We start from the raw sequence: 13,724 nt of genomic DNA on the forward strand, positions 1-13,724 counted from the left end.
CAAATTGATGCTTTGAATGCACAAAAATTGCATCAGCAATGTATATTAGCTGAGAAAATCCCAAATTTATCAAATTTAATGTAACTTCCAGTATAAACCACGCCTATTTTCAGTCTTTTATACGAATACAAGATGGATAATAATGTTGCTTGAACAAATATAGAGACAGATACAGATAATAATGTCTATATAACCTCTATTGCAGATCATTTTTTGTAATTTCAACACAATACCAACACAACAGAGAAGAGACAAACTTTTTTTTCTCTGTGTTTTTTATTTCTTGTTTCACACAGGGTTACAAAGACGATCCATCCGTCACGACAGAAATGGTTTTTTTTCTCTTCATATAAAAAAAAATTATAACAAAACATGTGCAGCCTGCAGGCTGTGCACACGTGGAGGAGGATGAAGTGCAAAGAGAAGCATACAGTCAATAATAATTATAAAATCAACACTTCTTGGCCGGGTTGGGATGCTGTCGGTTGGAGCACTCATGCCTTCTCGTAGGTACGCACCGCGTGGACGTCTTCAAAGGTCAGATTCTGCAGAAGAGGGGCGACAGTTACCATGACAGGGAGTCACAGGATCCCAAACCAACTTCACAGACAGAAAACTTTGTGTTTAACAGCTCAGAGCTGTGATTGAGTGGAGAAAACAGTGATTTCAGCAGCTAATTTGAATATGAATGCACACTTATTCTATCACAAAAAACAAACAAAAAACAGCCTATTTGCTGCAGTTTTAGGGCTTCAGAAGGACAAAAAAGCTGCCTGGATTAAATTTTTTTTGCAACATTTGTTAAAAATGTGTTAAATTTGTTATTTCTGCACGAGCCAAATAAGAATAGCAGCTTTGACTTTTTTCTAGTAAATTATTTTTCATTTGAGCAGAAAAAAAGCAATGAATGGGAAATCTGACATGCAAAAGACTTAAAAGAAACTCCATTTAAAGAAAATTGATCTTTGAGCTCCTGAAACATGATGAATAACTAGTAAAACAATGTATTTTTTATTGTTTCGGTCCATTAATGCTCAACAAATTTCCCAGATGATGATTCTACTCTCTGTATCTTCTTTACGACCAGCCAACTGGCATTTGTGGCCACGTGGCTGCACAATAAAACTCACAGTCCAAGTGTCCCTTTCCACTTTGCTTGTACATATACTTAATTTCATGCATTTTAAGTTATAGAAGCATATGCATGAAGTGGAAGCACACAGGGATGTGTGTGATTATCTTACCATGACCATCTTGCCGTCCTTGAGCTCTCTGATGAACTTGGTCTCTTTGCCGTCCCACTTCTGGACGTGGACCAACTTGTCTCCGTCCATAGTCACTGTGGACTGGAGGACAAAAGAGGAGAGTTTTAGTTTTTAGCAACTGAGGTGGAAAATGAGCACATTATGATGCAAAATGGTCTAGTTTGGAACATCTTGAGACTTTTTTTTAACATATTATACCCTACACATGTGGAGAGACCATTTGTTGCAATGCAATCTTTGATTAAATAAGTTTTATAATTAGAATCACAGTTAAAGAACTTCTAATATTGCAGGATACTTCATGTAAACCTGAAAAGTGAGAGGTTTAATGTGTTTTTCTGCATGAAAAATACTTGAATTTGCATTTTTCCTTGAACTCACTTTGCAGTTCCTGTCGTCGGCGGTGGTCTCGTCGAACTCCTCTCCCAGCTTGAAGGAGATCTCTGTGTTTTTGAAGGTGCTCTGGGTGCGAATCACCACCTTGTCACCCTCCTGGCTGATGATGACGGTGGGCTTGGTCACATTGCCGACCTGCCGGGTGGCGAAGCCCACACCTGAGGAGGTCACAGGAGGGGGAATGTGGCTGTTAGCGGCCTGCTTTTACAACAAAATCTGAACATTTCATTCATCACAAGAACAAAAAGATCTCATATGATGCAAAATAATGACTTAATGCATGCAACAAAGCACACTTAAAGAGCGTACTCACCCAGTGACTTCATGTACTCATCGAAATTCTCACTGTCAACCAGTTTCCAAGTGGCACAGAAGGCGTCGACCATGGTGACGGTTTTCTTCGAGGGGCAGAGTAATCTCCAAAAGCACACTGAGCGAGCTGCAGCCTGTGCAAGTTTCCCCCCTTGTGTTATTATTCCTCTTCTTATTAATATTCATGTGGGTGGGAGGCGGCAAGCGTCCCATTGGCTCAGGAGATTTTCTCCTGGTTGCGATTGGATATTTAAATTGGGTCATGGTCTTATGGACCCCTAGACAAGAGGAGGGGGAAAAAAGGCTAAATTAGCCCATTTGTATGCCTAATGATGTAATTACTCTCATTCATGGGTGTCAGTTGGGTTTAGTGAGGTAAAGTGTGGAGCTTGCCAGATCTCTGACTGAAGAGATTTTCAAAGTAAGAGAGAGTAAAAGACAAAAAAAACTGAGGTGTTTGCTTGTGTTTCACTCTAAACCTCGAGTGGGATTTCTGAAACTCAGATCACAGAGGAGTGGTGTGATCTTTAGCAGCTAATCCATATTTATGTTCTAATTGATTTCCTCATCTTAATCCCCCATTAGCCTCAGACAGACTGGAATGTGTCATGTTCTGCAGGGGAGCGCCGCTGAAGCAGAATCAGTTTGTTTGACAGGCCTTTGTCCTGAGCTGCATTAACAACCCCCCCAAACTGCAATTTCTTCATGCTCAACACACACACTAATTACTGTCTATGAAAGTTATGCATGTGTGTGTGTGTGTGTGTGAGAGAGGGAGGGAGTGTGTGTGTGTGTAGGTTCCAACATGATCTCACAGGAATCCGTGAAATAGCCAGGGATTTGCTTAACTCAAAATCCGTGGAATAGCCACGGAATCACTCAAATTTCCGTGAAACTGACACGGATTTCGCTACAATGCAAGTTAATGACAGTCATATCCCGTGGCTATTCCAATAACACAAAGTGATTATGTACATTCACTGAGTGAATATTTAGAAAATAAAACATATATTTCTTGCTACAAATGTGATCAAAATCCATTTTTATGCAGAAACTAAGTCAAAATATTGATTTTTTCACAAAAAATGAGAGAACTGTCCGCCATGTTTTTTGTTCTTGAAAGTCACGTGACTTGGAACAAACCAATAGGAAAAAATATCCATGGAATAGCCACGGGATATGACTGTCATTAACTTGCATTGTAGCGAAATCCGTGTCAGTTTCACGGAAATTTGACTGATTCCGTGGCTATTCCACGGATTTTGAGTTAAGAGAAATCCGCGGCTATTTCTCGGATTCCTGTGAGACCAGGTTCGTAGGTTCTGCTGTGTCAGAAAAGTAAATGTATGTTTGTGTCGTATGTGTTTCATTGTTTGAAGATTTGTGTTAAAGGGAGTTTGTGTTTGAAACTGTGACTTCTGTTAGATAAGTTACAACTGATCCTGATGAATATCATCACTTAGAGATGATTTAGAGACGTTTAAAGACACAATATGTAATATTTTCTCCCTTGAAGCAATATCTTGAGATATAGAATGAACCTTCTTGCTTCTCAAGAACTTTTATAAGGATATTTGAATGTCGTTTTCTGTCAGATGTCCTTTTAATATCTGTCAGTGTTGGAATTAAAGTTATCTTATATATGTTACTTAGCTGCAGATTTGAGGTTTTTGTACTTTCTGTGTGTTTTTCCATATGAAAAAGATATATTGTTTAATTTATTACTAGCTGTACTTTCAGCTCTGAAATACACCTGAGATTTAGTTCATTTCCACCACTGGCGGAATATAACTAAGTACATTTACTGAAGTACTGTACTTTTGTGTACTTTTACTTTACTTAAGTATTTCCATTTTATATCACTTTATACTTCTACTTCACTACATTTAGAGGCAAATGTTGTACTTTTTACTCCACTACATTTAGCTGACAGCTTTAGTTACTTTTCAGGTGAAAATGTAAATAAAAAACATAATAAATCAAAAGTTATTAAACATTCATAATTATTTATTAGTTATTTTTAATTCAATCTCATAACAGTATATTAGGTAGTTAAAATGAGCCCTATATTTACACAATTAAAACACTTCTTACAAAAATGCATCAATAAAAATAATCTAATGAGATGTTTAGAGTATATATAACAATCTGAGTGGGTCAACTCTGCATAACGAGTACTTTTACTTTTGATACTTAAAGTACATTTTGATGCTGATACTTTTGTATTTTTAAGTAGGTTTTGAATGCAGGACTTTTACTAGTAGTAGAGTAATTTCACAGTGTGGTGTTAGTACTTTTACTTAAGTTAAGGATCTGAATGCTTATTCCACCACTGATTATTACTTATGCAAATATATTACTGTAACCAAACAAATGTTCCTTTCTCTCATCTTTCTCATATATCATTGTCTTCTCCTCCACTTTTTCTTTTCTCCATGCTTTCAGGTAATCTTTTTCACTTTCTTTCTTCCCTTTTCCCTTCTGCTCCTTCTTTGTCTCATCTGAAGAACAAACAAACTGAAAATGTTCTCAGCCAGGAACAAGAATACTCTATTCCATCACATTTTATTATGGAAACCTGCACATTTTATCATGTTGTTCCTGAAGTAAAATCTTGCAAAACTTGATTTAATATTGATTGGAGTTCTCTGTCCTCATTTGACTGCTTGCTTATTGGAAATCAAATTGTGCAGAATATGCATCTGATGCATGCTTTGTTTTAAATCACACATCCAGGGCAGATTACACCTAAGATACACAACAATCATATATTAGTGTATGTTTCAGTGTATGCATACTTTTGGCTTTGCAGCAGTGTGAGTGGACACTAGTGACCTCCTCATGTTGTGAAGGATCTCTGGTGCCACTCTCTGGTGACACATAGAAAAGGTTTTTTTTTTTTTTTTTGTAAAATAGTTTGATTTGCCTGTTTTTCTGACAGATAAATACTGAAAAATAGACCATAAATAGAAAAACTCTTATATCTCAAAATATGTTAAAACAGATAAGGAAATACATAGCAATATTGTGGGAGTAATCATTTATTTAATAAAGAATAGCATAGGCAAATACATTTACTAAACATAAAGCAATGGTATAAAAAAATGATATAAAAACAATGATATAAAAACAATGATAAGCAAAACCAAGCAAGACTTAATTTTACAAAACCTTCATTCTGTCCCTGCAAGGACACATATTACAGTTTTCTTTCATTTCTCACATCACTATTTACATTTGCACAACAATTAATGCATTACTCAAAACAATTAGTACGAACTGCAAAACCTAGTTGATAACCTGCTAAAGCGTGTCACCTGCTCAAAATGGAGTCATAGCTCATTCCTGAAAAGCAAGAATTCATGTCAATGAGTCATCAAGATGAAAAGTGCTGACACCATGTTTATGAACAAGATAGTCAAATGTCTCTGTCATGTTTTCATTATGACAGTTTACTCTGGAAATGTTTTCCAAATGCAGAAAAGTCAGATCTTGGTGACGCGACCTGAAAAGGCTCCAGACAGACTTTATACTATTTACACAGCCATTTGAAAACTACAGTAAATCTACACATTACAGTATTTAGTGAGGTAACTGAGTACAACACACTGAATATGTATGTTTGCAATTCTAATTTGTTTACAGCATTGTGCAAAAGAAAAAAAAAACACCTTTATTGACAACAAACATAAACTCCCTTTGGGTCGAGCTGTGCACAGTACAGTGACAGTATTGTAGAAATGGTCCACACTATTATATTATATTATATTATATTATATTATATTATATTATATTATATTATATTATATTATATTATATTACATTATATTATAATCTTTTATATTATATTAAATTGTATTATTTTATTTCATTTTATTTTATTTTATTATATGTCCTGCTTGGTTCATATATGCTTTTTAAAATTATTTATTTATTTTTAAAGATTTTTGAAAAATGTATAAAATTAGCTTGACAGATTTTGACAACTAGTCCAACATTTTTGTTTATAATGACTCAAGCAATGAAATGAGGACTATCCAGCATTCACTAGTATAGTTAATTTTGACTGACATGACATAAGCAAATGATAATGTTATAAAGAGAAAAAACTGTTAGTAAGAAAACAGTATATTTCATATATGTGCCTTCTTTTTCACTCTCTCCACCTCTAGAGGGAGTCTCTGCTGCTGTATTCTCACTTTGCCATCATTAAGCCAAACTATTCATATCTTATTTAAACTCTACTGGCTTTAACCTTAAAATAAATCTAAATATATGATGCAAACAGTCATGTAGTTGTCAAACCACAAAAAACAACATATTATATTGTTACTTTTTGGGTTTGTTGACAGTAGCGTAGAGGTTTCTGGGATCAGCAGCAGCAGCAGAAGAAGAAGAGGCTTGCAGAGTGCTGTAGGTCACCACATCATCACCTTCACCAGCATCATCATGGCGGGCCTGCAGGGAAAGAGTAAAACTCATCATATAAATACAGCCTGTGTGAGTTTAAAAGTCATGTTAGTTTGATAAATGTGACTGTCAAACGTTGATTTATCGGCGCCTGATCGCGAATATTCACACCAAAGTTGTGACCTCATCTGTAGTTTTGGACCACAGTGACTGACATTAAAATCATGAATCATAAATATACAGTACTGTACTAAATGCTGTAAAATAAGAATGTTAATAGTTTATTTTTATCAGTTAACAAAATGCAAAGTGAGTGCACAGAAGAAAAATCTAAATGAAATCACTATTTGGTGTGACCTCTCTTTGCCTTCAAAAAAGCATGTTCTATTTGTTCACACCTGCCTAAGACTTTAGCACAGTATTGTATTATTATTATATTATATTTGACACCCACAACTACTATCACGATCACAGGAGACCATGGTTTGGGCACCAACTATTATTTCCTATCATCATTATTATTATTATTTTATTATTATTATTATTATTTATTTTTTTATTTATTTATTTATTATATATTTTTTTATTTTCATTTTCATTTTTTATCTTTTTGGGAAGTGCTCATTTTTTGCAGAATTATACTTGAAATTCCAAGATGGCGGCCATCTTTCAGTAACTGTGGGTGGCTTATTGTCAAGTGACCCACAGAGACTGCTCATGCCAATTTTTATGCTTGTATCACCATATAAACCATTATATCACTTAACTGTTCCACTTAGGTGTCGGCCATCTTTAATTTAGATACTCTGTAGGTTTTATTAGAGGCCATACATCTTTAAATGTGAATGTTCTCACCTTTAGTTCTCTTCCATCTGAGGACAGCCACAGAGATTATTAGCAGCGCTGCAGCAGCCACAAACACACCGATCAGCCACAGCCACCAGCCTGAAGAGAGAAGAGAGAAATGTTGCTCAGAGGGTTTTGATGCTGTGTGTTCTTGTCTTGTATCTATATCTGTACATGTAGTTCTGTTCTGTTCACTCACTACCACTGGTGGACTCAGGGTGTTTGAGGGGCAGGGTGAAGATAATAATAAAGGGCCCCTGCTGAAAAAGCAGCCTGGAGATCATTTTATCCTGTTTTATCTGCTGCACCTTTACTACATATTGATCAGTCATTAGGGCACCAGTGGTCACTACCTGCTGTCTTTGATTCATCGTTGTTGTTTTCAGATGCAGGTCTGTTTGACTCTTCTTCACGCTTATTCAGGGATGTATTCCTCGTTGTTGATGGTGTTGTAGTTGCTGAATCATGAACACAAAAACAATATGCAAGAAATGCAACAATCATCAGTTTGAAGTGAGTTTAAGCAGCTCATCATATTCTCACCTGGTTTCTCACCTGAGGACTGAGGAGGGCTGAAGGGGAACAGCTGCACTTCTCCAGTGTGATCATGTCTCACTTCACATTTCAATGAGTCGTTCTTTGACTTCTGATTGAGGTCAGATGTTGTAAATGTCGCCCAGACAAAACAGTCACCCTCTGATGTTTTTCTGTCTGTGACATCATTTCCCTCATGCAGCCACTTCACTGTGTGGTAACACCAAGTCACAGAGCACAACAAGCTGACTGTATCATTGTTCTTCTGTTCAGTGACTGGTGAAGATGGAGATATTGTGAGAGAAAGACAACAAGAGTCAAATTAACTTCATCACTATCATCAGAATTAATGCAATTTGTTTCAGTATATTGTTCTAACAAGACAGTTAAACTTTATGACTTAAATACTCACTGTTGACAACAGACAGGTTAACGAGAGCATCACGTCCTAGTTGTTGTCCTGATCTGATCTGTCTGCAGTCATAATAACCAGCATCCTCCTCTGTGACATTCTTTATAACCAGAGAACATTGTTCTGTAACACTCAGTCTGTCTGATTTAGTTGCAGCGTCTTTGTGAATCTGCCCGTCCTCAAACATCGGGACTGTTTCGCTTGACTCACTGAACTCCCAGGTAACTTTGTCACACTTATTCTGATCATGAATCACATTTTCACAAGGCAAAGTAGCTTCATCTCCAACTCTGACAGTGACATAGGAATATTGCTCAGCTGCTTCTGTTGAGAAAAAGATAAAAAAGTAAACTAAAATATGCATTTGACTGTATAATTAGTTTGATGAAAGTTTGAAATAAGTGTGTAAATTTGTCTCATATTAGTTTCAAGAGTTCACTAAACTCTCCACGTTACAAACTAAACTTGTGTTCTTACCTCTAAAGCTGAACAGCAGCATCACAAATGAAGACATTATAATCCATCTGAATTCAGCCATCGTGTGTTGTGGACAATCTTTAAAGAAAAACAACTGACGACCAGGTGGATTCGAATAGCAGCCTTGTGCAGGATTTATTGCAAGTATCAAAAACAGATTCAGATGCCTAAGGTGACAGATAAATCCAAAAGTCAGAACCACACTGAGAGACAACAGCCAGTTTCTCTCTTTTTACTTTGCAGGTTGGTGTGTCAATGTTTCTGTGGAACTAAGGTTCAACGTCCTGTAATTTCCTGTTAGGAAAAAGACTTGATATCAGAGCACACTTTCCTAAATCAGAGCTGTTCATATCTCAATCAAGCAGAAGTTTCCTGTCAGAGACTGTGACTGTTGGTCAGATTTCTGTGTGCTTATCAAAACATATTTGATGCATATTTAAAATGCTATATGTCAGATATTTTAATAAATCTTCAAATTAATTCTAGGACATATCCTCCCTTTAATGGAGATATCCATTAGCAACATCTACAGAAGTTAATTTGGGAGATGTGTGTTTCTATATAAACATGGGACCTCTAAGGAGATTTAAAAATTAAACAGGAAACATCAGGCAGGTTTGGCTAGTGAGTTTTTCCTTTTGGGTGTGGGGACTTTCCTGCGGGATATTGCTTTATGGACAAATAGAGAGAAATAGAGTTTGATATACAGTACAGGCCAAAAGTTTGGACACACCTTCTCATTCAAAGCGTTTTTCTTTATTTTCATGACTATTTACATTGTAGATTCTCACTGAAGGCATCAAAACTATTAATGAACACATATGGAATTATGTACTTAACAAAAAAAGTGTGAAATAACTGAAAACATGTCTTGTATTTTAGATTCCTCAAAGTAACCACCCTTTGCTTACTAGAATATAAGACATGTTTTCAGTTATTTCACACTTTTTTTGCACATAATTCCACATGTGTTCATTAATAGTTTTGATGAATTTACAATGTCAATAGTCATGAAAATAAAGGAAACGCATTCAATGAGAAGGTGTGTCCAAACTTTTGGCCTGTACTGTACATTTTAAAAATGTACAACACATCAACAAAGTAAGACACTTTCTAATGGTTATGAGCAAACCTTCACCAAATATCTTGATTAATTATTATGAGATACCCAAGTGGATTATAAACACTGATAAATACTTCTGTATGTTCTGTTTGTGAGATGTGTACTGCTGAACATTACTGTGTAACTGTGTTACAATATATTTAAAGTTAATATACGTAGTATCCTGTAAACAGAACAGAAACAAAACATTTTGTGTGGTGCACTTCCGTTCCTCCAGGCGTCCCTCCATGTGCTCTGCTCAGTCCTTCATTGTGGTGTCCCCACTATACGTATATTCTGCCGTCTGGTGTAGTTTTCCAATTATGCTACCTTCTCCTTCAGGGCATCGTTTTCTTTAGCCAGTGAGGTTTGGGAAGTTTCCACTCTGCTCAGTCTCTTGTCGAACTCATTCATACCGTCCTCCACATCAGTAATTCGTTGGCCATATACACTCAGAATCGAATGCAGAGAAGCAATAGACGCCCGGTTTTCCTCCCGAAATGAGTCGATAGAAGTTTGCACAGCAGCAACTGCATCAGCCAGCATTTTCATATTGTTAGCATTCGCATCTGTTTCTATGCTAACGCTAACCGGGGAGTCCGGGTTGCCTCTCGCACTCTGTTGTTTGGCCGGTTTGGGAGGCATTTGTCCACTCGTGAGGAAATAAAGTCACTTAATTTAAGTTTCAAACGAAGTCTGAACGGTTACAAGGTCCGAAATGTAGAAATTTAACAGATTTTTGCGGGAGCTATGGAAGACACGTCTACTCACTACTCATGCTCAAGCGCGCCTCCAGTCCTTCATTGTGATGCTGCAAAATGTTCCATTACCTTTTTCCTGGCTGGTCCACTTGCCATGTTTTTAAAGCCCTTCACACTCGCCATACAGTCTGAAATGTCTCTGTCATCATGTAGGCAGGCGGTAGAAACAGCTCTGTTTGTCTCCATCTCTTCAGCATGGATACGATGCAACATGTCAAAGGAAACCAGAATTAAACTGATTAATGCCTTAGCCAAAATAGCTCGTCATTACTCTAAAATTTGGCTCACCCAATCCCCTGACAGACTCCCCTCTACCAGCATTCTGCTATGCAAAATGGAAATGAATGTACAATAATAATATTTCTCAAACTACAGCTAACTACACACTAAACACCTGTCTGTTCTGTCCAGGCGGCAATCTCTGTGCCTGAGCATGGAGGCCACCAGGAAGTGCATAAAGCCTGCAGTTCACCGAAAATTCCAGTAGGGGGTGCTAAGTTTGGCTGCAAAAGAAATCTGCCCATTCATTTCAGTGCTAAATTTGAAAACTTCTCACTTGATTTATTACCTCAGAACTTTTTTTCAGGGACAACATTATGGTCTCAATCGCTAGTAAAAAATCTTCTTCAAGGCAATTTGATGTTGATAGTGAAAATAATGGCCCCATTTAGAAGAAAATAGAAGATAAAGAATCGTATGATTTGGGGCGTTTCTAGCTTTGATTGACAGGTCACTAACAAGGCGAGCCGTCATCAGGAGAGAAGCAGAGCAATGCGTATCCATGGAAACGTGTCAATAAAGTTATATATAACGTTATATAGATAGAAAAGAGGACGTTTACCGATTTGGTCTCATAACTTTGACACTTTCACTGTATTTTCACTTAATGACAGTTTATTTGAACGTTTTGTTATTTTAATATTTAACACATATTAAATGTTTGCAAATGCTGGATTTCTGAATGCTGAAAGATGTGTTGTGACTGTAAACACAATAACATGTTGGTGTGTCAGCTTGTGAGGTTAAATTCTGCACACTTTGTGTAACTTGAAGTCTGTGTGGCTTCCTAAATAGCTCTGTCTCTTCCTGGGACATAAACCTATTTAACATGTTCCTGACTGTTTGAAATGAGAATGTTCTATGTGCTTTATCTATAATGTTGCTGTGACATGTTCTTGTCTGTATGAAGTGTGAATGTTGGTGTGGGTCAGCACTGTCTGGGTTGGTGTGTGTGTTGCGTCGTACTCATCTTTTGTGGTTTGGGTGTGGTCCTCCTGCAGCTTGCTGCCTCTCTGCTAAGAGCCTCCTGGATCACATGAAGCCTCGTTAGGGCCCTTCAGCCTCTCCATCGGCTGTCCCAGTTGCCTTGGCAACATCAACAACAAAATGTTTTCATTCTTATCGTGCATCACAATCATTTTCCAGTATTGTCTATATTGAAGCATACTGTCCTTGTGTTTGTTGTCCTTCACATGACACCAGCTGGTGTTTCTTCCTCCTGGACTGCTGTTGGCTGTCCTGATCGCTGTCTCTCACCGTCTTCCTCTAGACTGGTTGATCTCTGGCTCGCTGTTAGTTGCGTCATGTTATCTCAGCTTGCGACTGCTCAAGCGAGGTTCTTTCATAGGAAGCCAGTAATCGTTTTGTTTTGGCATAGGTGGTTAGCATTATTATATCATGCTCTGTTAGTTGCAAGAAAGCAAGCGGCAAAGCATCAAGCTTTTCATCATTTCCAAACTCCTCCTCCTTCCACAGTCTCCAGAACTCTGGAGTTGGGGCATCAGAATCATTAACATTAACATAAACTGGAAAACAAGAAAAAAACTGAACATCACACACTGGAAGAATCTGTTAATAGAACAAATCTCAATGGAAAAAATGTCAGCATCAATTAATCACAATATACCCCGATTCAACAAAACTTGGTCTACATTTATTAAAAGATTCACCTCTACAAATGCCTGATCCCAATTCCACATAACTTTTCAACACATCTCCTTTTTTCACCCTGACATATCCACATATATATACAAACACTTATTATGTAATAAATACAAAGTACACACACACTTTCACACACACCCACACACACACACGCATCTGTAGCATTTACATAAAATCCCCCCATTGGTCCGTCTGTCTGTCTGTCTGTCTGTCTGCTGATTTGCTTATCAACATATATGTATGGCCACACAATAACCCTCCTCATACCTACTAACTGTCAGAAATCAACATAAACAACAACTGGTGTTGTAAATATCTACTCTTTATTTTTATTTTTTAATTATTTACCTTATTTTCTGTTCAAGTTGTTTGACCTTTTTTTTGTTATGTAAATAAAAATAAAGTTGTCCTCCAAGAGTGGGGGGGTGGTGGTGGGCCAAAAAAAAAAAAAAAAAAGAATCATTAACATGTCATGCGTGAAATCATCTTTGGTATTGTGAGATGTCATTTCTAATTAAATAAATGTCTGTCAGTTTACAATCACTTTATAGTCTTAAATGAATCCAAACAGTTCTAGGAGTTTTTAAAATACTTATTATAGGCCTATCTGCTCATTTAATTCCAAAAAACCTCTAGCTAATAATTTTCTTTCTTGGGGAAAAAAAAGAAAAGGTGACATTGAATCAGAGTTGACGGAGTTGTAGGGGCGGGGGGAATGTGTGTGTGCTCTCTGTGAATGCCGTCATATTGTGTGTGTGTGTGTGTTTCCTGGAGGTGTGTGCGTGTGCTTCCAGTGTATGTGTGTGTGTTGTATGTGTGTGCGCTCGGTCAGAGTTTGTGTGTCTCTTCCTGTTCTCTGCTTGGAGCATTTTAACCCCTTATTAACTTTAGCTCAGCATGTATGTCCAACATATACAGTACAGGCCAAAAGTTTGGACACACCTTCTCATTCAATGCTTTTTTCTTTATTTTCATGACTATTTACATTGTAGATTCTCACTGAAGGCATCAAAACTATGAATGAACACATATGGAATTATGTACTTCACAAAAAAAGTGTGAAATAACTGAAAACATGTCTTGTATTTTAGATTCCTCAAAGTAACCACCCTTTGCTTACTAGAATATAAGACATGTTTTCAGTTATTTCACACTTTTTTGTGAAGTACATAATTCCACATGTGTTCATTAATAGTTTTGATGAATTTACAATGTCAATAGTCATGAAAATAAAGGAAACACATTGAATGAGAAGGTGTGTCCAA

General features: G+C 36.9%; 1 protein-coding gene across 1 annotated transcript; it reads right to left on the reverse strand.

Moving 5' to 3' along the window:
- Positions 1 to 235: 235 nt before the first annotated feature.
- LOC131990964 (fatty acid-binding protein, brain) lies at positions 236 to 2,114 on the reverse strand. The gene is made up of 4 exons (XM_059356221.1): positions 1,975 to 2,114; positions 1,647 to 1,819; positions 1,245 to 1,346; positions 236 to 545 (listed from the first exon to the last, which is right to left on the reverse strand). The coding sequence occupies exons 1-4, from the start codon at positions 2,045 to 2,047 to the stop codon at positions 495 to 497; spliced, it is 399 nt and encodes a 132-aa protein (XP_059212204.1). The 5' UTR covers positions 2,048 to 2,114; the 3' UTR covers positions 236 to 494.
- Between the last annotated feature and the right edge of the window lie 11,610 nt (positions 2,115 to 13,724).

The sequence above is a fragment of the Centropristis striata genome, chromosome 18 (genome assembly GCF_030273125.1).
Source record: "Centropristis striata isolate RG_2023a ecotype Rhode Island chromosome 18, C.striata_1.0, whole genome shotgun sequence".
Taxonomy (NCBI): domain Eukaryota; kingdom Metazoa; phylum Chordata; class Actinopteri; order Perciformes; family Serranidae; genus Centropristis; species Centropristis striata.

Excerpts from the sequence above, each read along its gene's own strand:
- LOC131990964 (XM_059356221.1), bottom strand. The coding sequence starts at position 2,047 with ATGGTCGACGCCTTCTGTGCCACTTGGAAACTGGTTGACAGTGAGAAT. Across the intron at positions 1,347-1,646 it reads CCGACGACAGGAACTGCAAA|TCCACAGTGACTATGGACGG; the intron begins GTGAGTTCAAGG and ends TTTGTCCTCCAG. Across the intron at positions 546-1,244 it reads AGGACGGCAAGATGGTCATG|AATCTGACCTTTGAAGACGT; the intron begins GTAAGATAATCA and ends CCTCTTCTGCAG.